At 37.3% G+C, this 27,759-nt stretch overlaps 1 protein-coding gene across 2 annotated transcripts; it reads left to right on the top strand.

Moving 5' to 3' along the window:
- Nucleotides 1-1,386: 1,386 nt before the first annotated feature.
- On the top strand, nucleotides 1,387-22,373 carry BPNT1 (3'(2'), 5'-bisphosphate nucleotidase 1). 2 transcript variants are annotated; one of them, XM_014794730.2, is made up of 9 exons: nucleotides 1,387-1,527; nucleotides 6,805-6,932; nucleotides 10,139-10,243; nucleotides 10,941-11,048; nucleotides 12,136-12,184; nucleotides 13,589-13,680; nucleotides 17,446-17,643; nucleotides 20,596-20,701; nucleotides 21,723-22,373. In XM_014794730.2, exons 2-9 carry the CDS (start codon nucleotides 6,813-6,815, stop codon nucleotides 21,869-21,871), a joined length of 927 nt encoding a protein of 308 aa, XP_014650216.1. In that variant the 5' UTR covers nucleotides 1,387-1,527; nucleotides 6,805-6,812; the 3' UTR covers nucleotides 21,872-22,373. The 2 variants fall into 2 exon arrangements, with proteins under 2 accessions (XP_014650216.1, XP_004439723.1); XM_004439666.3 differs by having other exon boundaries at nucleotides 1,399-1,523.
- Nucleotides 22,374-27,759: the final 5,386 nt, after the last annotated feature.

Raw genomic sequence — 27,759 nt, 5'->3', positions numbered from 1 at the left:
ACATACGACTATCTACTGGGGCTTTGGGGATAAAAAGGGGAAAAAAGAAAAAGGGAGGAGGATTGGCAATATATGTTAGCTCAGGGCTGGTCTTCCTCAGCAAAAAGAGGATTGGCATGGATGTTAGCTCAGGGCTTATCTTCCTCACAAAAAATAAAAGAAACAGATATTTGTTTCTATAAAAAAATAAATAAATAAAATGTGTAAAAATAAAGTGGTTCCTTTATCAATATAATGGATATCTTTAACAATACAAAATTACTATTTCCTTTGATAACCTTTCTTGCCCTGAATTCTACTCTGATTCTATAGTGGATTTTGTTTTCTAATCAATTGGAGAATTTCTGTCTTTAAATGGAGGAGTTCAAGCAATTTACATTTATTGTTATAACTGATATGTTTGCTGTTAACTCTGCCGTCTTATTTTCTGTTGTTATATTCTAATCACACTGCCCTGCTTTTTTTTTTTTTTTTTAAAGATTTTATTTATTTATTTTTTCTCCCCAAAGCCCCAGTAGATAGTTGTATGTCATAGCTGCACATCCTTCTAGTTGCTGTATGTGGGACGCGGCCTCAGCATGGCTGGAGAAGCGGTGCGTCGGTGCGCGCCCGGGATCCGAACCCGGGCTGCCAGCAGCGGAGCGCGCGTACTTAACCACTAAGCCATGGGGCCGGCCCCCTGCTTTTTAATATTAAAAAAAAAAAATGATTGCCTAGTCTCTTTGCTGTTCCCGCATGTCGGCCCCCCCACCACTCACACATAAAAACAAGCAGGCACAAAAAGTGTGCTCCTTAAATATATGGTGATTGCCTAAATGAATAGATAATTTTTATTTTGTTTGTTTTTACTTTTGGCAGTGCAATAAAAGTCGTAAGCAGGTTTTCTTTCGCGCCTCAAAAAGCCAAAAAAAAAAAAAATCATTAACATGGTACACTACGCCAGGAAGAGAGAAAATCTCCCAGGACTTATCGACAGGCAAATGCAAAAGCTCACAGAGCCTTTTAAGAATCTAATGAATGCTTTAAAAATAAAAAAGGTAAGCGCCAGTAACACAATCCTGCATAAAGTTGTTTTGTTGGGGGCGGAGTCCACGGACACCTAGTCCGGGGACCCTCTTCGAGGTTAAGCAGCCGCCCGCCGCTGGAGGCGATATCTTTAATCCAATGAACATTCTAAGAATGAACTGTATGTACAAAGTAGACTGGAAGCCGCCTGAAACCAGGACTCTTTAATAGACACACTCTTCGCTTTGACATTAGGCGACTTGGAAAAGACACGGAGAAGTGGAGTTTTCCCGAGGATCGGGAGTCTGACGGGGGCCCTGGGGCAGTCGCTGTTCTGCGTCTGCGCCAAATTTCCCGCATGCTCAGTAGCTGAGGTAGGTTTGCCCTACCTCCACAAATGACCTACTGACAGGGAGAAAGCGCGGTACTGGAAGCAGCGAGGGACCTGGGGCTTGATAACGCGTTTTTTGTTACCCCCTGGAGTGTCGTTCTCCTAACTTTGTTCCAGGCTTGTCACCGTAAGTAAGTGTCTCCCCTGCGGGTTAGGGCGAGGGCCTCTAGGCAGATGTGTGTCCTTTGTTGGTCCCCTAACTCCACCTCTTTGCACAGATATGAGGAGTTTCAAGGGATTTATGGTCAAAAATTTTTTTTACGTGGATCAGATTGCCTCTCTGGATATTCCAATTTCGGACCTAGATTCTTGAGTGTCAACATGTTAATTGTTTATCTGTGCTTTTATTTTCGTGCTCTGGGGTCCTGTAGTGTAGAGATAACAGGGCAACCTAGACATTGGGTTATTTGTGAGCTCACATTTCGAGACTGTGTTATGCCTAAAATTAAATTTCATTGAAATAGCAGATATTTTTCCTCCTGTCTTTTCTACGTGTTTGTAGACTTGCTTGATTTATTTAGGTTTCCCTGCAAATATAATCACTAGTTCCAAAGATGTGTCCATTTTACTTTTAATACGGTTTTCAAAACCCTCCTGAGAGGTCTCACCCCTTTACATCCTTGCTAACAATGGTCAGGAGCATGTTCCCTCACACTTTAGCCAACACCAGGCAAACGTTTTCTTATCTATGCCAATCTTACAAATGAACAATCGTTTCTCATTGTTTTCATTTGCATTTCTTTCCTAGTTAGTGAAATTGAGCATTTCTTGTATTTAATGGCCATTGCTTTTCTTTTTCTGGGAATTTCCTGTTCATGTCCTTTGCTCATTTTCTATTGGATTATTCATCTTTTACATACTGATATATAAAAGCCCTTTATGTAACAGAAATTATTAGCTCATTTGTCTAGTATGTGATACAGATTTTTCTCATTTTGTCAATTATCTGTTTACTTTGTTCATGGTATTTTGGCTATATAGATATTTTAATTTTTATGCAGTCAAACTTATCAGTATATTCTTTTATGGATTCTTAGTTTTTGTCAACCAGATTTATAAAACATTTTACTCATGTTTTATTCCCATACTTTTATGGTTTCATTCTTTACTTTTAAAATCACGCATTGATCTGGAATACATATTGATATAAAGAATGCAAAAAGGATCTAACAGTTTTTAAAAAAGAATAGCAATTACCCCTGCCATTTGTGCACAGTTAACTTTTCCCCCATGATTTGCAAGACCACCTTTAGTGTTTTTGGATCTATCTCTGGAATTTATTTGACTCCATTAATTTGTCTCTCTTAAGTCTTCCCAGACTAAACTGTTTTAATTACTATAGTTTTATATCGTGTTTTGATTACTAGTAAGGAGAGTAGCTCTGCTCATTGTTCTTTTTTCGGAATTTACCCTGCTCACATTTTTACATTTCCAGATGACCTTGAACTTCAGCATCATTTGGTCAGGTTCCAAAAAAAAAAATCTTAGCATTTTGATTGGGAACGCATCACTCATTTTTAGATCCTAATCCTCATATGCTCACCACCTTTATATTGAATTCGAGATGCCTCTCCTAGGCTATGAGAAGAAATGGATCATTTGATTCTTGTTGTTTTTATTCTTCTGAACTAGCCCTGTTGGCAACTGTAAAAATTTCTTAGACAGATGGGGTGTTAGGTTGACTGCCTTAAGTGTTACACAGCCTTTTTTCATACATACTCTAAGCCTTAAGCCCAGAATGTTATGAAAAAGAACCTGTACCGTGATTCAGGATCGTATTGGTTGTCATATTACGTCCTCAGGGTCAAAGTAATGTTGCAGAAGCTATAGGAATTTTTTGCCCTTAACACTGCCCTAATGTCCCTGCAAGATAGCCAGTAATGAGGACAATCATAGTGATAATGGTTAACCAGTATTTTTCCATACTTACCCTCTGCCAGGGGCTGTTGTGTTTTATATGTGTTACTCATTTAATAATTACAACAATCTTATGTGATAGGAACTATTGTTAGCTCCGTCTTACAGATTGAGGCACAAAGAAGTTAGGTGGCTTTCCCACGGGCACACAGCTAATATGTGGCAGAGCCAGGATTTGAACACAAGCAGTTGGTTCCAGTGCCTGTGCTTTAAACTACTATGCTGTTTTTGAGTAAGCGTTCAGACAGGCGTGTTCACAAAAGGTAGTGTTTTAGGACGAAGAAGGTGTAGAACTGGGAGAGAAGGAGGTATAATCTGAACTGCTCTGAGGGAGTTATCAACTTGCAGATAGCTTTCTGATCTTGCTCTGTATCCCCCTATACCATCAACAGGTACTTCTCATTTAGGGTCTGGGAGGGGACACAATTAAAAAGGCTAAGGGGGGCCGGCCCCGTGGCTTAGTGGTTGAGTGAGCACGCTCCACTGCTGGTGGCCCGGGTTCGGATCCCGGGCTCGCACCGACGTGCTGCTTCTCCGGCCATGCTGAGGCCGCGTCCCACATACAGCAACTAGAATGATGTGCAGCTATGACACACAACTATCTACTGGGGCTTTGGGGGGGGAAAATAAATAAATAAAATCTTTAAAAAGGCTAAGGGGCCAGCCTGGTGGTGCAGCAGTTAAGTTCGCACGTTCCGCTTTGGCAGCCCAGGGTGCGAGGTTCAGATCCTGGGCGTGGACCTACTCACTGCTCATTGAGCCATGCTGAGGTGGCGTCCCACGTAAAAGAACTAGAAGGACCTACAACTAGGATATACAACTATGTACTGGAGCTTTGGGGAGAAAAAAGAAAAAAAGAAAGAGGAAGATTGGCAACAGATGTTAAGTGCAGGGCCAATCTTGAAATAAAATAAAAAGGCTAATAGGAACCTCCTTTACAAATTTTGTGTTTTGATAATATGACTACATTTTCTTTTTTTTTTTTTTTCCCCTTTTCTCCCCAAGGCCCCAGTAGATAGTTGTATGTCACATCCTTCTAGTTGCTGTATGTGGGATGCCGCCTCAGCATGGCCAGACAAGCGGTGGGTCGGTGCACGCCCGGGATCCAAACCTGGGCCGCCAGTAGCGGAGCGCACGCACTTAACCACTAAGCCACGGGGCCAGCCCCAATATGACTACATTTTCTTTATACCAAGAGCCAAAACTGTATTCATTTGTTTAAAAAATATGTAAGAAAAATATTAGGCTAGCGGATAGTAATATTTCATTACTAATTCAGTTTGGACCAAAGAAGTACTTCAGGGAAAATAGTAGAAATTTTGTGTTATTTGCCAACTAAAAGTGATTTGCAGGATCTCTTTATAAATCATTGTGCTTTTATATCAGACCTCATTTTTTACATTCTTATAAAACTGATGTTAGCTTTAAATGGTGGTTCATAAATATAGTATACATTTTATGAGGAATGTAGTAGAAGGACAAAGCTGAAATGTTTTTCTTTGGAAGGAAATACTCTGGACTTGGCAAACACAAAGGGAAGTGTTTTAGTCATATATGAAGCCTGATAAGGCTTAAATGATTGCCTAACTGGCTCAAAGATAAATGATATCTGTGGAAAGTTAGAACTACACCACACAATGAGGGAAAATGATCTGCCTTTCACAAATGGCGTCTTATATAACATGGGGACTGAATGAGCATACCAACACATATGGAAATATCCTCAGTGGTTAAGACACCTGGGTAGTACAAATTAGTTGCCTGAAGACTAGCTTTTTCAGTATGGAATAAATCAGATATATGGCTGGTCGTGGATATAAGGGAGTCGAGGTAAGGCCAACAAAGTGTTTGCTAAATTATTTCTCCTGTTTTCTCTTTGGGGTGTTCCTGAATTAGGAGTTATCATAACCAGTTTTTCCACATGTAACACCTCGTATGCCAAGAAAATGAATAAAGCCTGATTATGAAATAATAAGATAAACAATTCAAATACATAGAAATTTATTTTGTTTTCATCTTAATTCCAGATAGCTATTGGTCACAGTATGGTGTTCGTTACCTTACATCAGTTTCACTTCTGTCTTCCTTGTGAAGAGTTTCAAACACTTGGCTTGTTTATTGTCTCACGTTCATAATCCCTGTGGATAGAATGAGGGTAATAGAAAAAAGATGTAAAGAAGTTAAAAGGCACGTCAAATCAAATATGCAGTCAGAAATTGGTGCTAGAATGATGACTTGCTGAATTGAGGTTTATAATGTCCTTTATATTCTGTATTGTATTCCCTTATTGCATTGAGATAATGTTGATTTGATTAGAGGTGGGGGTTGGTTTCCTGTAAGCACTCTGAGACAGGGATAAAGTACAAGAGGTTTATTAGGGAGTATTCTTGGGATCACTTGTGGGAGAGAACGGAAAGAAGTAGGGATGGTGGGAAAAGTTGGGTCATGATGCATTCTCAGCTAAGACCTCAGCCGACCCCACTGGGCATTCAGAAGCCAGGATTATGAGCCCATCAGAGTTGGGGCAGCAGCCTAGTTGGGGAGTGGCCTTTAAACCTCCCTGTTGACCAGTTTCAGATGAAGTGACTCTTCTCAGCAGATAACTTCCCAAAGAAAGGTGACAGCTAAAGGCCGTCTGTTGGCAGCACTCTGAGCAGCTGGGGGCTTAAGTCCTTCAGTCCGGAAGGGAATCTGGGTGTGCATCCCAGCATCAGTACAGTCACTAAAATTGCAGGATTTGAGTTTGTGTTTTCAAAGAGGAATATACTTGATCCTAAAGGCTGGTTTTTTCCCCTATTTTTCATTGGAGCCCGGGACTACTCTGACACTTAGTACTTTTCCAGATGATTGGTCTTCACTCCAATTAGTTATGTTGCTTGTTCTCTTTATTTGGCTGCTGTTGAGGATGGTAGTAAATAACCAGCAGATGAAATTGTATTTAATCTCTAAAGGAATATTCATTGATTTTCAGAAACTAATTGTAATCACATGCAATCCCTCCCCTTTTTAATTACTCCACACATACTCTCACTTCCCTTATGCTATTTATATCTCTCTTGGCACTTACCAGTTTTATGTTATAGACTTTAGGTTACAATATTTTACCCCCAACCCAACAAAATATTAGCTCCTCAAGGGCAGATGTTGTATCTTATATTTTTAGCCCCTGAAGCACCTTCCACAACCTCTGCATATTACACACCTCATACATAAAACTTTTTCACATGCTCATCAGCCTGGGCCAGTTTCCCAATGCCTCAAAATGTCCCATCTGCAGAGAGAAAGAATACTGTCGGGTTTATTGAGAGAACTAATGCTGAAATGGAGTTTTTTCCAAAGTCTTTTTTAGTAAATATTTATTAAAGAACCTTCACAATTAGTTGGGGCAATCCTAGTAAGCACTCGATAAATATTGTTGAATTGAATTCAAGTAAATGAAACCAATAGTTGTCTTTGAAAGTAACGAAACATTTCTCTGAATTTCCCTTTAGGGCTTGTCATGGCTTCCAGTCACACTGTGTTGATGCGGTTGGTAGCCTCAGCATATTCTATTGCTCAGAAGGCAGGAACAATAGTCAGACGTGTTATTGCTGAAGGAGACCTGGGTATCGTGGAGAAGGTACTGAAAATGTCATCTCATTTCATACCAACTTTATTTTTGTTCCTTGAGGTTTGGCTAAAGGCTATAATAAACTAGACAGACTTTAATAGTTGAAATAATTGATGGTTCCCTTATGGAGATTGCCAGACCTATAGTTCAAATGGGTTCTATTTCTTCTTTGAAAATGACTCCAGGCTTCCTACAACCGAAACCTTTGTATGAATGGGCCTCCTGACCACTGTCTAACCCCAGAGCATTGTAACCAAGCTTCAAATCCCAAGTAATCTATTACACGCAAAGCCAGTCTATCTATCTATTTTACCATGTTTGGTAAAATCTGGCATTTAAATAAGTTTCCCTTATATTCAAAGCTTTAAATTTTTTTTTGTTCATGGAAAAGAAAACCCAAACCATCGTAATTAAAAACTTAGGTAAATTATCAGAAAGATAGTTGATAGTGATAGTTGATTCTTAAATTCTACCATGCGTGTGCTCTAGTTTAAAATATAATTTCAGGGCCGGCCCTGTGGCTTGGTGGTTAAGTGCGCGCGCTGCAATGCTGGTGGCCCGGGTTCGGATCCCGGGTGCGCATCGAGGCACCACTTCTCCGTCCATCCTGAGGCCGAGTCCCACATACAGCAACTAGAAGGATGGGCAGCTATGACATACAACTATCTACTGGGGCTTTGGGGGGAAAAAATTAAATAAATAAAAAAAAAATCTTAAAAAAAAAAATAAATAAATAAAATAAAATAAAATATAATTTCACCCACAAGATTTGATTATTGTTTTACATTATAAATTTTAAATGTAAGTTTCTATGTATTAACTTTTTATCATAATCTTTAAGGAAGATTGCATTGTAATTTTACCTGAGAGAGAAAGTGATAGGATATGATTAATCATTAATATTACAGTGGTTTGAAATAGAGTCATAATTAAGTCACTCCTTTATAATTAGTCAGACATCTAAGGCTGTTAGCATAAAAAAATGAGGACCGTATATATGAGTAAAAAACAACTTAGTAATAAATTCATTTGAGCTAATTATAGGACATTGAACATAACTGTGTTTAAAATTAAGAATAAAAATGACAAGAACAAGTGAAATAAATCTCATTTCCTTTTTTGATAGGTTTATGGGCTTAATAGTATAGGAAATAGATATAGGATATCTTGATTTCAGAAAAAACTTGTTATAGTTTCTCATTCTCTATTTTCAGAAAAAGATTCAAGCTATTCATAAATATACAGATGATATCTCCTCTCCCCCATCCTGAGCCCCTGTTAGGTATATTCTTAACTGGATGAGCTATGTTACCTAAAAATTTTAATTCATGATTCATTTTCAACCTGGAAAAGATCATTGGTGACAGATCATAGGGCTCCGCCCCGACTCTTCTTTTCTCTTTAACCATTAACTTAAATACAGTTAAAAATTCATTGAACGCGTCTTCTCAAAAATATTGTGGAAGAGGAGGATATAGAAAACATACGTACCAAGTTTGTCAATAAAATGAAGCTGGGAGGGGTAGTTAATGTGTTGGATCACAGAATAAGTATTCAAAATAGTTGCAAACTTAGAGAAAAGTGGGCCAAATCCAACAGGATATTGTAACAGGTATAATTATCAAGTCCTGTATTCGTGTTCAAGTAATGAGGTAAATCTGATTCAAATTTATTTGAAAAAGAGGGTTTAGTTGACCATGTACATGCTGAGTGATAAACCAACAGTGTAATAGTGTGACTTGCAGAAGGCTACTAATCTTACTGTCTTTTCTTTTTTGTAAAGCATTTTTTGTTATGAAAAATAGGAAATGGAGAAAAAAAGCAAAAAGTAAAAGATTATCCATCATGCCACCACTGCCAATATTTTGGATCATTTCTTTCCAGATTTTTTCCTTAGCATTGCTCATTTTGTTTAAATTGATTGTATGTTGTGATTATATTAGATGTACCACTTTGTAGCCTATAGCTAAGGAGTAATAGAAATATAGTGTTCAAATTAGAAAAAAAGGTAATAATCTCACTGTCCTCTATACTGGTCAGGCACTTCTAACTTCTAGTACTTGATATCCACTTGTTGACCCCTCATTTTAAAAGAGACAGGGCAAAATCAGGTTTGTCACACAAAGGATTCGGAATGGTAAGGTCTGGCACTATGTTAGTAGAAAGAGCAGGAGATAGCCTAGAGAAGAAAAGAGTTGGGCTAGCTTTCCTCATATGTAGTTGAATGGCTGTCAGTATTTCTTTTTTCTCTAGAGCAGTGGTATTTAAACTTGATTGATATATGTCATCTTATGAATTTGAATTCAATAATTCTTCTGAGAAGTTTCATTCAACAGATATTTATAGAGCACCTACTGTGTGCCAGACATGGTTCTTTAGGGAATAAACAAAGATCTCTAGCTTTGTGGCACTAGATTCTAGCAGAATAGTACTTTGTGTTGAGATAACCAGCAGACTTCAGTGGGGCATAAAAAACTTGGATTTTCATGATCCTTCCTTACCTCATTATAAAGTATTGTAAAAATTCTACTATTTAAGATAATATAATCTGTAAATCCACCTAACCAGCCATATATAAATTGCAACATGTAATTCTCTGAAAGCAAACTAACAAAGGAGGTTGTGGCTGTCAGTTATAAGATTTTTCCACTGTCTTTCACTAACATAACAATCTGACATGCAGATTGGGCGAGAATGCCATAGGGGAGCTATATATTAAATATTACTGCCATTCATTTTCATATTTTTTATATTTTAGAAATAGGAATTTTTTCTGTACATTAGTGTATCATCTTGAGGACCTCTTGAATTATTAGGATTAAGATTAGTGAGTGGAAGTTATAGAAGGATCCATGTAAGGAATACCTTTCAAATAACTAAAGGTACAGGTTTTAGCTTTGACTGCCTTGAAAAGTTATTAATTTCCTATCTCTTAACCTGTTTAAGCAAAAGATTGATCTAGAGATCTTATGAAAGGAATTTCTAAACTAGGGGAGAAAATGTTCTAATAATTCAAAAGCTCCTTTCCAAACTTTAACCACTATAAATCCCGTGAGAAAAACCAAACCAGGAAACTAGTTGGCTCATTTGGTGTTAAGTTCCATGAATCTAAGAACAGACAGTGTAACTTAAATGATATGGACACTCATGCATTAGGAATCAGAGGACAACTTATTTCATGTTGGTTTTGCTAAAATTTGCATTCTGTGTTACAGACCTCTGCGACAGACCTGCAGACCAAAGCTGACCGATTGGTACAAATGAGCATATGCTCTTCACTGGCCCGGAAATTCCCCAAACTAACAATTATAGGGGAAGAGGTAAGACTTGTCAGGGATATAATATTTTTTTAATGTCTGTTTACCATATGGATTTATAATTGCCACTTTAATGATTTATATACCTCTATTATGATTTCAAGCATTATATCTAGTGTTTTAACACAAAAGTAATTATTGTATTCCTTGGACTTGAAGGAAATGTCTGATTATAAAATATTTTGGTCCATTTCTAGGCCAGATGTCTCAATTCTTGGCCATAGAAGATATGGTTGCTGTTATAATATTCAGCATACAAACTATAAGATGGGCAGAGTTCTAGAACTTTGGAATAAAATGGGTTTTGTTGTTTCTGTTTCTGTTTTTGTTTTTGTTTTAAATTAGGCTTACTTGCGTACTTATCCAAAGACTATAACACTGTGTAAGTGAGGGAATTGACATCTCATGTAATTGAGCGAGAAGTATCTGATGTCAGAGCCACTTATTAAATAAGGTTACAATATGTAAAAATTCTTTTCTTTTTAAACTCTGTTCAGGATAATGAGTTTGTAATCAACTTTGATGAGACGTATACAGTCATTTTTGCAATTTTATTCGGTTTGCTTTAAAGCTCTAAACATAAATGGTGAACGCGAAGGACTAGTAAAAGCTATGACGCTGCATTTCTTCTGTTACTGAGACGGAGGGTATTGTGTAAACACTAAACAGCTTCAGTAACGGTCAGTCTTGTCTGCTTTAGGATCTGCCTTCTGAGGAAGTGGATCAAGAGCTGATTGAAGATGGCCAGTGGGAGGAAATACTGCAGCAACCATGCCCATCACAGTACAGGTCTATTAAAGAGGAAGATGTATGATCCATATTATTACTTAACTCTCTGTTAATCTTCATTTTTTGCCATAGTAAAGGGAATAAAGTTTGCCTATAATGATGAAAGCTGGTAATTATAGAGGCAATCAAGAACTTGAAATCTTTCAGAGCCAACATGGAAGGGTCAGGCAACCATGTGGAACATCTCACCTGTTAGTTTAGAGTTCAGTTGCTTATCCTATTGGTTTCTTCTCCACTCTAAAACTATTATTAAAAATACTTTTAGGGAGAATATCTAATTTGTTATTTAGTAGATTTGGTAGTAAAACATTTCATTGGTAATTGGGGCTGGAAGGAGATGAAATAGATTGCTGCCTTGTGTTTTTGGTAGGCCGTAAAAATCACCTCCCTTACTTTTTATAGTTGCTGAGATTAAATGTGATGTCAGATAACTATCAGACTTCTTTAGTTTTTGAATTTTAATTTATTTAACACATTCATTGACTACTTACTATGAGTAAGGCACTTTACTCTGTGGTTTGGAAAATGGAAAGAAGATGAGATGTTATCTTCCAACAGAAATATGTCCTCGCTCACAATTTCACATCAAGCGTTGTAATTCTAGTGGTTAATGGCCACATATCCTGAATCATGTTAAGTCCTGCGTAGAAAAGGATTTCTTTTTCAGTCAGTGTCAGTTTTATAACAGTTCATTTTTCTTTGCCATATATAAATGGTATCCTTAAGTTTATCAGACTGTCATTATTTGTTTTCTTAAGGAGCATTTATATATAAAAATGAGTAGCAACCACACATTGTTCAAAACATTTTTGGTGTGTTCATGGCATTGTGTTTAGTATTCAGGTAACAGTAAGCTTTAATCAATTAAGCATTTCATATTTAAAATTCTTAAATGAGCCTTTTCTCTAATTTAAATGGAACTTTTTCCATGATTACAAAACAAGTTTTTTTCACTATCACGAAACTGATGACATTGGCTTAAACCATCCATAAAATAATTTCAAAAATGATAACAAAGGGTAGTTTGAGTTAAACTATTTAAATCTTTTTTTTTAATTTTGTCTGCTTAATTTGGATATTTTCTTTTTTTTTTTTTTTTTTTTTAGCTTGTGGTCTGGGTTGATCCTCTGGATGGTACCAAGGAATATACTGAAGGCTAGTATCTCTTTGGTATTTGTATTTGATAGCAGTAGGACTAGTATATGATGTTTAGTTGTAAACATTTTATATTTCATATGTTGTAGGAAAGCTGGTATCATATTTTATGTCTATGCCCTAAAGCTGTATTTGTGCTCACCCTAGCTAACTGTTACTATAAATCAGTGATTGTCAAGACAGAGAGGGAGAAAATTCATCCCCTTCAAATAGGACTCCCCTCCCCCGACTCTACCAGCTCCACAATTCTCATATCCCCCAGATGAGAATAACGAACACTAAACCAGTATTGCCAAAGGGACTATACTGAACCCCTAGCCTTATTGGGGTAGAAAAACAATGAAAAGCACGGCTGTCCTGTCTGCCCTTGCTCTGCCGCCACCACCATCACATGCCCATCCCACTCACTCTCTCCTCATGTGTGAACCCCTTCTCACTTCACAGCCTCGCCTTTAAAGATGGATTTGGAAACACAGTACAATATTTCTCCTTTCCGAAATTCTCTAAGATGAGAAAAATTAGAAAGCAGCAAATTAAAATAAAATTGGCAACATTAAAGTAAAAAAGACCAGGCTTAGAGCCAGAGTTTTGGGTTTTAGGAGCATAGTGTAGTCTTAGAGTTTTATTTTTGAAATAAAGATCTGCATAGGTTTTCTTCTATTGGTTCTCAGCTTCATGGCTTAAAAAAAGAAAATTTCTCATGATTACTAGAAAAACCCTTTCTCCGTCCTTGGGTGAGACATATCTATAATGAGAGAGTCACGCAGTGTGTGTGTGTGCGTGTGTATGTATGTGTGTGCACTGAAAACATCTCTGTAATCCATTGAGAAATAGGGAAGCTCTAGACAGCTTTAGTTTGTGTAAGTGCACCTAGACAGCTTGTTTAGATCTCGACCCCCACCTCCAGACATTTTGATTCACTGGCTTTGAAAGAGCCAGAGAATCTGTGTTGTAAAAATTACACAAGTTAATTCTAATCTTGCTTGATAGTCCATGGACTCCACTTTGAGAAACCTTACTTCAGAGGTATGAAATGCAAGTCTGGAGAGTAATCATGGAATAGAGAGTGATCCCACAGGTGAGAATGAGTCGGATGGTGGCAGAGGGGGCACAGGAATTTAATGATAGTGGCTGTGGAGTTATGGCTGGTTTGGTTAATTGGTTTACAAATTGTACTAATGAGACCATGTGTATCAATTCAATTAAGTGGTCATAGACCCTTCTTCTGTCTCTAGCCAGCTCGCTCTTATAATTTGTGCATTTTTCCAGAAGTAAGATTGGTCATGGATGAATCATTGCAAATTCTTTACCTTTACTGCAAAAATAACTTGGAGCAATTCATGTGCTGATGATGAGTCATAACATGAGAAAGTTACATAATTGATATTCATTTCTTCTTTATAGGTCTTCTTGACAATGTAACAGTTCTCATTGGAATTGCTTATGAAGGAAAAGCCATTGCAGGAGTTATTAACCAGCCATATTACAACTACCAGGTATTACTATAAATGATACAAAAATATTTTATTAAATAAATAATTATAGTGTTATGTGATTCCTGATGTTATCTAATCCAGTGGTTTCTAGCTTGGTTGCATGTGCAATCATCTGGGAAGCTATACAAAATACAGATTCCCAGGTCATACCCCAGACCTATTGAATCAGAACCTCTGAGGGTGTTGATACCAGGAATGTATAGTATGTATGTGTGTGTACAGAGACACCCTCTATATTACATATATATTTTTATGTACGCCTTATGATTCAAATGCAAAAGATGGGAATTACTGATATGGTTCTTGATTAGCTTGGTCATTGAGACACCTGATTTACAGGTGGTTCTTGAAGCACATTGAAGAAATGAACCATTTCAACCAAGAAAAGATGCTAGCCATGTTGTTTTCCAGGTAATACTACGTAGTGCCTAAACTATAGTCAGCGTTGATAGCAGAACTCAATATACTCTTACACTCTTCTCTCTTGCTTTGTCTCTCTATTCTGCTTTGACTTTCTATTATGATCCCAGGAAATTGTCTTCCTTAGAAGCAAGAGACTAATGTAATTCCAAAGCAGGAATATACCATTAAATCACATTAAATGTTAAAGGAAATTATTGATATAAAATACTTAAGGTATTTACATTAGTGTGACCTTGATAGAACTTTGGAGAAACAAAGTAACCAGAGTGGGGACTATTACTTTGGAATTTCCAATTTGAGTTAAGAGCAGAATTACTCTCTACTTTTAAGATAAATCTGTTTATTTCTGCCATTTGTATGATTATAACTTTATAATCATGTGCTTCTTAACATTATTTAGCAAAAATAGTTATGCATTATTGGGAAAGTCATATTGAATTGCTTAAGTGTCCATTAATTCTTTTAATATGACTTTAATTTTGTATAGTATTATATGCAGACGTAAGTTTGTGGTTATTACATAAACTTTAAAGTAAGTTAATACTATTACGTACAAGAGGGGCATTTAATTCAGAGATAACATTGTAATGCATGGCACCCTTCATCAAAAAAAGATAGGAGTTGTTAATTTCCATCACTTCTTTCTGAGATTAGAAAATTGTATTCATTTTCCACAGAACAATGAAAAGCAGAAGTTAAGGGAACACAGGAAGGAAGCAAAGGTGAGAAAAATAGCTAGGGTTTTGGCTGCACTATGAGGTAGAAAAGAGGGGGGCAGCCAGTGGTACCCCAGGTAGATGTTGTCCATCCCACGTGCCAGTTCACTGTCTCCTGTCCTGCTTTTCCCCTTTGTTACCTCATTCACCACGTTCCCTCTGTACCCTCTTTTTCCTCTCTCTTCCTTCTCTCACTTATGCCTTAAAATTTGTTGCAACAACTGGAAAAGTTGATCAATTCTGTTGGTAGTATTCAAGGCTGAATATTCAATTTTAAATCATCATTATAATAATAGCCAAAATTTATCAAGAGCTTACTGTGTAGTGCCAGACTCAAGGGGTTTACATGCATTATCTCATTTAATACTCACCATAATCCTTTAAGGGAACCTTTATCCCTGTTCTAAAGAAGAGGAAACTGAGGCAAGTAACTCGCCCTAGGTCAGCCAGTTGATCAATGGCAGATCTGGGATTCAAACCCTGGTCCAAGCTCTGACCCGTTACTCTATGTTGCTCTCTTGAGCCAGATAAAAGACATTTAACAATTCAAACTTTATTATTGATTCTAACAGATGTGGAAACTGGTAGGCTGTTAAAGGAAACAGCATGGCTTAGTGCAAAGAGACCCAGTCTGTCTTCATGTCAGAACTAGCTTCTTAACCGTCATGAATCTTAATTAACTCATCAGTAAGGTGAAAATGTTAGCCTTTATTACCCCCAGAAAGTTGGTGTGGAGCCATTGAAGGAGAGAGACAGTGAGCGAGACTGAGAGATCAGGAGTGCAGAGGAAGGCTAGCTGGCTGCCTCTTGGGAATGCATGTACCTCCCCAGGGTGCCAGATTCCTTGGTCCCATCCTCTTGGCCTACAGAATCATTTACAGAGGAATGTGACATTAGGGACCAGAATACTCGTGTCCACTATTTAGTATGCTTTCCTTTCTTTTTCAGAATAACTAGAGAGCTGAATTAATAAATAGGTTTCTTGAGAGCATGAAATTAGTCTCAGCAATCAAGCTGAGCTTAATGAGCACCCAGAGCCACCACAGAAGCCATCCTTATGTCTCAGATTCCAGCCTCTCCTGTAGCACAGACTTGAGAGGGAACAGAGGAAGCACAGAAACATATATTGAACACCTGGTGCTTGTTCTTTGGTTCCTTTGTTGCCTCATTTGCAGGAGTGCTATCAGCAGACAGCCTTCAGCTGTCAGCCTCTTCGGGGATTCCTCACCTGTGAAGAGCTGCCTCACCCAGGGACACATCCTTTCCCAAGGCAGTCCATATCCAATTACCGATTATTGCAGGGATATAAAGGCCTGATAGTTTATCCCAATCTGGTACAACCCTGAAGGGCCATTCTCCATAGGGTCAGCTGAAGCTGTTGTTGGGTCTGTATCACAACTCAGTTTCTCTCTCTGCCCAGTCACGCTGCCTTCCCTCCCTTCCATGGGTGTTGATCCCAAGGGCACTCCTTAATAAACATCCTACCTATCTCAGAGTCTGCTTCCCATGGAACGCATCCTGCAACATCAGCATATTCCACTGTAACAGCACCCAGGGTACTGCTACAGGACAAATAAGATGACGTTTTTGAAAGCATGTTGACAAGTAAACTTAGACAGGATAGTTTAGAAATGAAGAATATTGGCTTTGAAAACAGATTAGCCTGAGCTTGGTTATGATCTTCCAAGAGTCCGTGGTCAAGTTACTTAATGATTCCAAATCTCATTTTTCTCATCTGTAAAATAAGGGTGATAATACCTACTTCATGGGGTTGTTTTGGGGATTAAATGAGATAATGCATGTGAAGCACTTAGTATGGTGGCTGGTACGTACTTAGTATTCAGTAAAATATATGTCTGTATGTCTACAACATATGTCTACTATATTAATATAATGGTATTTTGATGATTTGGTGTTAATCATTTTATGCATCAGTTTTATGGTCCATGAAATACAGGTTATGTTTTTCTATATGAAGTGTATAGTTATAACAATGTGGTTGAAAATTCTTTGAGCTCTGCACAGGAAAGTACAGATTCTAAGATTGTGTCATCATTGTCATTTTACCACTACAATTGTCAGTAAAATCTTTGACCCTGACCCCATTATCCATGGCTACTCTTCAGTAGCAGCCTGTTCAGCTGCTTGCTCTGTCTCTGTAGCAGCAGAGTACATTATCACCATTACCTATTCCTGGAGTAACATGATCCTTTTCATTCCTTGGATAATGAAAGGTAGTAATCAATACATGGTGTTTCATTTCCTGGGGACTTCAGTCCCTTTTGCAAACGGCTATTTTCAAATACAATAATGAGATAATGGGATGATTCAGAGAGGAACAGGAATCAGTATATGATGTTCCCTTTCCTGAGAACTCCAGGGCATAACCAAAAGTTCCCTTCAGTACCTTTGAAACCCAGTTATTAACCCAAACAACAACGAGAGTAATCAGTTGATTCTCTTGGGAAAACTTCTTTGTCGATGATATTGTTTTTGTACTTTATACCATTATCATGTTTTTGTTTTTAAAAAGTCATGTTGCTAACGTGACTAAATATTCTATTTATGGCTAACGTTTTTCTCCAAATGATTACAAGCTCTGCTGTTGTTTCACTCATTTACATAGGCAGGACCAGATGCTGTGTTGGGGAGGACAATCTGGGGAGTTTTAGGTTTAGGTGCCTTTGGCTTTCAGCTGAAAGAAGTGCCTGCTGGGAAACACATTATCACAACTACCCGATCCCATAACAGCAAATTGGTTACTGACTGTATTACTGCTATGAACCCTGATGATGTGCTGCGAGTGGGAGGAGCAGGAAATAAGGTATGAAAAACTGCTGTCATCTGCTCTGAAATTCAGTTGAATAATGGAAAGAAATACTGAGATTTTAAAAAATGTGAAATAAGAGTTTGAGAGAAGCAACTAAAGATTGTAATTTGCTGTTAAAAGCACATTTCAGCAACATATGAATTTTACAAAAATGTTAAGATTTGAGTCTTTTTAATCTGAGAGAGTTCAGTGGTAATAAATCATAAGGATAAGACCCGGTGCCTCTTGCCAGCCCTTATTTTCTCAAGGACTCTCTAGGATTACTCCCTATACCTTTCTTCTACAGACTCTAAGCATGGGCCTGCCTGCCCTTTCCTGGAATCTTCCCCCTTCTTTCATCTAGGCTCCCCTCTTCTTGAGAAAATTGTGAAATGGAACACAATTTGATCTACATCCTTAGCCCTGATCTCTTCTCCTCTCATTACCCGCTGAATATGATCAGGATGACATGCTTCAGGTATCTCAAATTCAACATGCCCAATATGAGCTCGTCCTCTACTACCTGCCCCCAGATGTGTTCCTCTCCCTATTTCCTGTCTGGTTAATGGCACCACCATTTTCCTAATTGTTCCAACCAGACACCTGAAAGTCATCCTAAACTCCTTCCTTCCTTACATCCTATCAATCTGGTCCTACCTATAGATCTTAATTCTTCCCTAACATCTCCTCTTGTCCATCTCAACTGCCAGTGCCCTAGTTGAAACCTATCATCATCCTTTACCCAGACTTTACAGTAGTTTCCAAAGTGGTCTCCCTGTTCAGCCCCAGTTTTCACAGTGCCACTTAGAGCAATTAAAAATGCAAAACACGGGGCCAGTCCCGTGGCGTAGTGGTTAAATTCAGCACACTCCACTTCTGCGGCCTGGGTTTGCGGGTTTGGATCCTGGGCTCGGACCTACGCCACTCATCAGCCATGCTGTGGCAGCGACCCACATACAAAATAGAGGAAGATTGGCAATAGATATTAGCTCAGCGACAATCTTCCTCAAGCAAAAAGAGAAAGATTGGCAACAGATGTTAGCTCAGGGCCAGTGTTCTTCATACTCACACACACAAAAATGCAAAACTTACCGTATGTCATTCCCCTGCCCCAAATCCTTGGATGACTCCCCTTCACAACAATTTAAAATCCAAGCTTATGAGAATGGAATGTAAATTCCTCTATATCCTGACCCCTGAATGCCCCCAAGCCTTATCTCCTACCATCCCTCACTCACCCTTAGGGTCTACTGATACTGAACTGCATGTACTTCCTGATACATGTGTGTTTCACACTTGTGTCCCTGGCATGGGGAAGACAAATGATAAATATTTATTGAATTGAATGTAATTCATTTCTCTTCACCTACCCTTTAGAAGCAATAATCAACTATTTTTAGATTTTCTAAAAGCATTTACTGACAAGAGGATGAAAAATCAGAGTTTAAAAATAACAGTATTTTGGTGCAACTATGACATACAACTATCTACTGGGGCTTTGGGGGAAAAATAAATAAATAAAATTATTTAAAAAAATTAAAAAAATAAAAATAAATAAAAATAACAGTATTTTGAAAAACGTCTAAAACTTTTCAAAGTAAAAATGTTTTTGTGGTATTCACTGAAATATGATTTCTCTTTGCACCTACTTTTATAACCACAAAACCCCATTACCTCTTTTATTCCCGAAGAGCACCATTCTCCTTAGGAACAAAATCCCCGTCCTGTACCTCCCCCACCTTTTCTCCTGTGAAAAGACCTTGTTGGGCAGTTATTAACTTTTTTACATCAAGGACCTCTTTGAGAATCTAATGAAGGCTACAGCCCCTCTCCCCTCAAAAAATATACCTAGCATAGTTCTTGGCACATAATAAGACTTGACACATATTTGTTAAATGAAAGAAAAACCTTTTACTTAAAAGCCAGCAGCAAGGTTTAATCGTTTGAAGGTGTTCTTGAATAGTGCTGAAAGGAATAATTGGTTACATTGTATTCACTGAGATTTTCTTCATTTTCCTAGTCTGGTCTCTTCTGAATATTTGAACTCTGAGTTTCACAGTACTAATTATTTTACAGAATAACTAAAAGAAAAGTTGGACTGATGAAAACTTGGTAGCAAGTTACTGTTTTGAGTGATGGAGTTTCTATCGTGACCTCAAGTATTATAGGAATTATTAAGATGACTATTTAAAAATTCATATTTTCGGGTCAGCCCCTGTGGCCTAGTGGTTAAGTTCAGTGCACTCTGCTTCAGCAGCCTGGGTTCAGTTCCCTGGCATGGACCTACACTGCTGGTCGGTGGCCATGCTGTGGTGGCAGCCCACATACAAAATAGAGGAAGATTGGCACAGATGTTAGCTCAGGGCGAATCTTCCTCAAGCAAAAAGAGGAGGATTGGCGATGGATATTAGCTCAGGGCAAATCTTTCTCAGCCAAAAAAAGAAAAATTCATATTTTGGTAGTGGAAACAGCAATAGATATGATTCCAAAGACTTATGAAACTACTTGTTAGACTGGTAAGCATCATACATCTGTTAGGACTTATCACAATTTATACATTATTGCACTAGTTGATATTTCTCTATCCTTTATATAATAACAGTCAATTTTTTACATGGTGAAAAAACTTCAGTTTTTCTTCAATAAATATATATTGCTTTTACAGAAAGAAAGAAAAACAACATAAAAAAAGAAAACTTTATTTTGTCTAACTTGGAGTGTGGAGACTGTTCAAATATCTTCCTTGTAGCTGATTTGACCACTTTTTTTTCCTCTCAAATCACTATATTATGCATGTATCCTAGATATTTCTTCACGTACTCATGTCATTTAAACCTGCTAAAGGCTTTAACCTAAGCTGAGTCTGACAGAGGAATTGAAATATACTTAATAGAAACAAGCAGTTTCTCTTGTTTGTACCTCAGTCATGTCATGGTCGAGGGATAATTATTGTCTTTACCGTTACAGATTATTCAGCTTGTTGAAGGCAAAGCCTCTGCGTATGTATTTGCAAGTCCTGGATGTAAGAAGTGGGATACTTGTGCTCCCGAAGTTATTCTACATGCTGTGGGAGGTTGGTCCCTTATATTTTGGGGAATTACAGTTTTTATATTATGCTAAGACATAATATTTCAATAGTATTACTTTTCCTAGACTCTTAGAATATAAAAATTAGAAAGTTAGAGATTATCAACCCTGCATTTCATAGGTGAGAAAGTAGATTTTCAGCAAATTCATTTTTCTTTATGGTTTCTCTGTTGGACCTTGATCTGCATACAGTTACTTTAATTAAACCCTTATTAATTTATGGCTTTAATGCTTTTAGGGTTTTTTCCTTGAAAAGTAAAATATTCATTATCATTATCATCACGTCACTTAGTTTCTTTTAATCCATATGGGTAAATATCTCAGTACTGGTGCTAAAAATCATAGAGTTAGAGTTTTTTAAATCTGACTGAAAATGTATTACAAATATATACATAGTAAGATGATTTTACGATTTCAAATAGATATCAGGTCACATCTGCTCTTAACTACTTGACTTTTATTCTGTCATTTCTCCTGGTATATTATTGTATCAATATCTCATTAGCATATTACATGACAAGCAAGTTAAATTCATCACAATCTATTCTCTTTAGAGTGTTAAATGTAACTGTATTATACAGTTTCATTTTATGAACATACTTCACTTAAATTCTTACCAAATAAAGCCTTAATATTAAATGGCAGAATGAAGAAAACAGTTTTGAAAATGGGAGTAGTGATGATGGAGTATAACCAATAGGGAAAGTAATCAACTCAGGAAAAGAGAAATTAATTGATCCTGAGAAATATAAATTGAAAATGCTAAATGAAATTATTGTAATCAAGGAGAAAAATAATGTTTTATCCTTCAGTTAGTCAAAATTGCTCTATAGTCTTAAATTTCAAGTGAATTAACACTTAACCTTTATGGTCACTCATTATCTTTCTTACTTTATTCAAAATTTATTGGATATTATTATATAGGGAAGCAAGAGGGTGCTTAAAAATAACTAGAAACATAATGATCCAATCAGCCATTAACGTTGTATTGATGTTTTTTTCTATAGGCAAGTTGACCGACATCCATGGAAATGCCCTTCAGTACAACAAGGAAGTGAAACATATGAACTCCGCAGGCGTCCTGGCCACACTGAGGAATTACGACTACTATGCAAGTCGAGTTCCCGAATCTGTTAAAAATGCACTTGTTCCTTAAAGGGAAATCTTATTTACTTAGCTAGGAGAAGGACTTTGTTCCAAAATAATACATTTTAAAACTAATTGGATGGAATTACAGCTCCAACTTTACTTTATTCATTGTAAATCAGTGATTTATATTTAGTGACTTAAGGGTAGAAAATAGAAATTAAAAATTTCTTGATTAATTAATCAACCAGATCAATTTTGACATCTGGAGAATTTGTAAAGCCAGTATGTCACATTTCTTTGCCTCCTTTTATTTGGAGAAATGAAAGAAAAGTTTAGTTCCAACTGACTGTCCTGTCAGTTGTTTAATCAACATTCCTATTATGTAAACTAGAGTTCTTGAGGGCACAGAACCACAAATGTTCATTGTTGCCTGCATCTCATTCTTGTTTTAAAAATTTTAAAAGTTTTCCCACTCTAATTATGAATACACGAAAATGTCATTATGTATGTTGATGAAACAGATTTATGGGAAAAGTTTCTTTATAATAAATTATTTCAGTCTACCTCTTTATGTTATTCACCAGCTGTTTTTACTTTTAAGTATTTGAAAATTATATGTTCTCTACTGTGGGCGTTACTTTATTCTTACGGAGTCATCATAATGCTTAACTGTGGAAAGTTAGGTAATTAATTGCCTTTATTCCTTCCAAAGGGAGATTATAATATATGCTCTCAAAATTATTCTGACATTCTGCCTAGATTTTTATTTTTTAGGTCTCTGTCCAGGCCTTTTAAATAAATTTCTCTGTTCTTGGATTAAGCAAGTGATTTAAATTAATGGTTCTCAAACCCAACTGCATATGAGAATTACCTAGGAAGCTTTTCCAAAAATACAGATTCACGGGCTTCATCTCAGCAATTTTGATTCTGTATATTTTAGGAAGGCTATTCCAGCAACTTCAATAATCATTTAAGTTTAGAACTCACTAGATAAAATAATATAGTAGTATTTTACAGAGTAGCTGTAATCTAGCAGGAAGAAGTCTTTGTGTCTGTGACACCTTTGACTACTCCCACTTGCAACTATCTTCTCATTGTCCTGATTTTCTTCTTTGCCCTTCTAGCCACACCTACTCAGTGTCCTTTCTTGGTTTCTCTTTGTCTCTGTTCCCTAAATGTCAATATTCACCAAGATTCTGTCCTAGGCTCTCCCTACTGTCTCACTAGACGATCTAATCCACACATATGGCTTTGTTTAGGGCCTTTTGCCCATAATTCCAAAATCTATACCTAGCTTAGAACTCTCAAACTCTAGATTTCTATACCCAAAAGCCCACTTTGATGTTCACAGGTGTCTCTGAATTATTATGTCTAAAAAACTCTTCATTCTTGCCTACCCTTCCTTAAATTGTTTTACAAATCCCCAAGGTGATCGTGATAATTGGCCAAGTTTGGAAATCACTTCTTTAATCCATTTACCTCTTCTAAGAACAGAGTTCTCTATACACAGTGGACTAAACTTAATTAAAAAAAATCTAAGTGCAACATGAGCATAACTTTAAAGGTATTTTCTACAGGCTCCTCTATAAAAACTTGAGTTATCCAAGTGACATATTTGGAAGTCTACGTCCTCTCTCCATTCTCATTGCCTCTACACCCTCTTACTAATTTACACCCTCATACCCTTTATTTCTTCCATGGATCACTGCACTGTCTCCCTAGCTAATCTTCCTGCCTGCACAGTAACTCCTATCCAATCCATCTAGCATTGTCTCCAGGGTGATTTTTTAAAAAATCAAATCTAGTAATGCCATTCCCTTACTCAGAATCTTTTATGGCTTCCTATTGCCTTCAGGATAAAATGCAAGTCCCCTGTAACAGCATATGAACCTCTTGATGTTATGGCTTCTTCCATCTCCAGCATCAACTCTGATCATTAACGTGTACTCCAGCCTTGCCCAGCCATTTAAAATTCCCCCAAAATACCATGTTTCCTTTCACCTTGGCCTCCATTTATTTGATCATTCATTCATTCAACAAATTTTTTTGAGCACCTGCTAGGTACTGAACATTTAACAGTGGACATAACACATAAGACTGTTCCTTTGTTGAACTCACGTTCTTGTGAAGCAAAACAGGTAATAAACAAGTAAATGGAATTATTTAGATTGTGGTAAATGCTATAGAGGAAATCAAGTAGGAAGATGAGCTAGAAATTGACTGGGGCAGGGTGGAGGGCTGGAAGAGGGTCTCCTTTAGATAGAGTGGGAACATTCTCTCTGTGGAGGTGATGTCTGAGCCGGAAACTGGATGAAGAGAGGTCAACCATGTTGAGAGCCGGGATTTCTAGTGGGAATAACAAGCACGATGTCTCTGAGAAGAGAAAGAAAAAAAACCAGAAAGGAAGCCAGAGGAGGCCGAAGTAAGGTGAACAAGGGGAAGAGTGTTATAAAATGAAGTTGGGGAGGCAGGGGCCTGGTCGTGTATAGCCTTGAAAAATTTTTTTTAATTTTAAGGATTGAGGGGAAATGCAAGAGACTACTCAAGGGTGCAGAGTTTCTTTTTGGGGTGATAAAATGTTCTAAAATTGATTGTGGTAATGATTGGACAACTCTGACTATACTAAAAACCATTGAATTGGACACTTCATTTTTTAATATTTTATTGAGGTCACATTGTTTTATAACATTGTGTAAAGTTCAGGTGTACATCATTATATTTTGGCTTCTGTATAGACTGCATCATGTTCACCACCAAAAGTCCAGTTGCCCTCTGTCACTGTTCATATGTGCCCCTTTTGCCCTCCCCTGACTCCCTTCCCCTCTGGTAACCACCAATCTGTTCCCTGTAGCTATGTGTTTATTTATTTATCTTCCACATATGAGTGCACACTTTAAATGAGTGAATTGAATACTATGTGAATTATATTTTAAAGAAGCTCTTAGAAATTAAGTAGCCATATGTGGCTAGCGCCTACCATATTGTAGAGCACAGCTCTCTATCCTCTTCCTGGTTTATCTCAACAATTTAACAATCACTCATATCTCCAGCAAGACATTTCAATTGAGGCTGATTTATAATATGCAACTGCTACAGGATATTTTCCTTTAGATATCTTACAAATATCTCAAAGAATCAGTCTGGGACGAAATACTTTGCCAAACCTGTTTTCCCTCCTGTCTTCCCTTCTTAGATGACATAACCATCCACCCAGTCATCCAACCTGAAATGTATCAATAAACCTAGACACACCTCCTTCTCTCTCACTGTCCCCTCCGCCAGCATCTCATCAGTTACCATTGATTCTACCTCCCACATATGTCTGAAACTTTTGTTTATTCTCATTTCCACTGCCTTAGGTTAGGTCTTCATCTTTTATCTTCTCTCATATGGACTGTTGTAATAACATCTTAACTGATCTGTCTACCACCAGTTCTGCCCACTCCAATCCACCTGCTATGCTATTGTCAAAGTGATCCTTATAAGATGCAATCCTAATCATATCTCTCACTGCTGCTTAAAACTCTTCACTGACTTCCTATCACAGGATAAAATCTAGCTCCTCAGCATGACATATAGAACTCTTCACAATTTACTCTCTGCCTATCTTCCAGCATTTTAATCTCTCATTGCCAAAATATTTTGTATTCTGGCGATAACAAACTGATCGGAGTTTTCCAAAGACACACAGCTTCATGACCCAAGGCTTTAGCTCATGTTCTTCTTTTTTCTATCCCCTAGATATGCCAACTCATTGAAAGCTTTCCTTTACTATTCTCTTCTCCCTCCCCGACCCACCGTGGACACCATCTTCTGAGCTAACTTTGTACTTTGTGAAAACTTTTCTTTCTTTCTTCATATTTATTTATCATTTTTACTCTCATTTCAAAATGTTTTTAAGATGAACATATTTCTAGTGCTGCACGTACCCCACTGTATAGCAATTTTTATTTACCTCTCTCACCTACAAGACTAAGCTCCTTGAGGCAGAGACTTTGTCTCTCATCTCTGTGTCTCCTGTTCATATAGATAATAAGAAGGGTTTAATATGTGGTCTGAATCTCAGTAGATGCTGATTTTTTTTTAAACCTTGGTTAAAACAAAATCCTGTTAACCTAAGAATAGAAGCAATTTTCCTTAACTAGATAATGAGTATCTATAAGAAACCAGCAGCAAATACTATTCTTGATAGTGAAACAGCGACATTCCCACTAAAGTCAGGAATAAGACAAATATGCTCTTGTTCAACATTATTATTGCTCCTATTCAACATTATTCTGGAAGTCCTAGACAACGAAAGGGATAAATACTGGATAGAAAGAAAAAAAGTGTCTAGAAAATCCAACATAACTGAAAAAACTATTGGAACTAATAAAAGCATCCAACAAGTTAATGACTCTAAGACCTAAGACTCTTACTGCTATATCTCTTGCTTTGCTGAAAGCAGCTTTCTATTGTGTGCCACAGTGCTACACTCTTTTTGTCCTTTTATCGGTGACATCCATTTCCTTGATTCCATGCTTCTCAAAATCAACAATGATATGTATCTGGGACTGGGGAGAAGAATAAAATTGCAAAACTGCAAACAAATGGAAGGGTTATCATTACTTCCTGGCTCTAATCTCTGACCTCCCCAGTAAACAACCCCACTCTCTTCTGAACTCTAAAAGCATTGTGGACTCAACCAATCATTGGGCCCTTGGAAAGTTCTTTTTTGTATTGCAATCTTTTCAGAACCTTTGGTATTGCTTTGACAACAGTAGATGTACTGACTGACAGAGATGGAACTAAAATGACCTCAGAAGTTAAAATTTTGCAATGATATTTAAAATGAGAAAATTAGATCTCTCAAATCTTCCATGGATCAAGACAAGGGTAGCTCTCTCAGATTTGGTCACAGCTTACCTCCACGTAGTAAGCAATGAATTCACACAGTGCCAATGCTGTGATACATTACTTTGATGTTTTGAAGCTGCCCCCTTCCAAGCATACTCCTTTTAGTCAATGTGACTTTTAAAATTTCTTTGATATTAAGTTTCACAAAGGATCCGACACAGTTTCCCACACATTACAGATGTACACCCACTAAATATTAGGGAGTGATTGAATCTTATACGATATATAGGGAAAAGATTGCTGTTTGCTGAGAAATCCTTGGATCTTTTTCTAAAATTCTTTTCATACTGAGTGTCTTCTACCATATAATGCACTAGGGATACAGAGAATCCTGGAATCATTTACTCAACAAATGAATAACCAAATAACCTGTTTTTGAACACCTTCAGTGATGAGGAATGTAATACTGCCCAAGGCAGGCCTGACTGGTTCTAAACACCTGTTACTATTAGATGCACCTTAATCTGCTTTTCTGTACCTCTGTCCACCATCCTCTGAGGCTATACAGAGCAAGTCTAGGATCCTCCACATGGCAATCTTTCATATATTGAAGGCTATCATGATGTCTCCCATGCCTTTGCTCTCTAGGCCAGATGTCTCCGGTCCTTTCCACAATCCTTCAAATGATAGTTTTAGTCTATCCCAGATGCCCTCTTCCAAACGTATTCCTGTTAGTCAATATGCCTTTTAAAATGTGGTACTCAGAACTGAACAAAACGTTCTGGGCGTGGTGTGATCAGGGCATGGTGCAGGCGGAAGCATTCTCTCTTTTGTTTTGCCCATTACAATGCTATTAACGTACACTGCATTAGCTCTTTACAGCCACATTAAACTGTTGACTCATATTAAGATTGTAAACAACTAAAATCCCCAAAGTTCCCCATTCTCTAGTTATCTAATGTAAGAAAAATAGACATGCTATTTCAACTTTTAAATTCTTAGTGATTACTATGAAATTGGAAAGGAAAACGAATCAAAGAGAACCTGTTATTTCTAGCAATCAATTTACTGGAATGACTCTGTGAACTTTTCCCAAAACCTGTGACAGGCTAATAGCAT

This window comes from Ceratotherium simum, chromosome 36 (genome assembly GCF_057802395.1).
Source record: "Ceratotherium simum simum isolate JZ-2026a chromosome 36, ASM5780239v1, whole genome shotgun sequence".
NCBI classification, from domain to species: Eukaryota; Metazoa; Chordata; class Mammalia; order Perissodactyla; family Rhinocerotidae; genus Ceratotherium; species Ceratotherium simum.
This window is presented reverse-complemented; position numbering and strand designations above follow the sequence as displayed.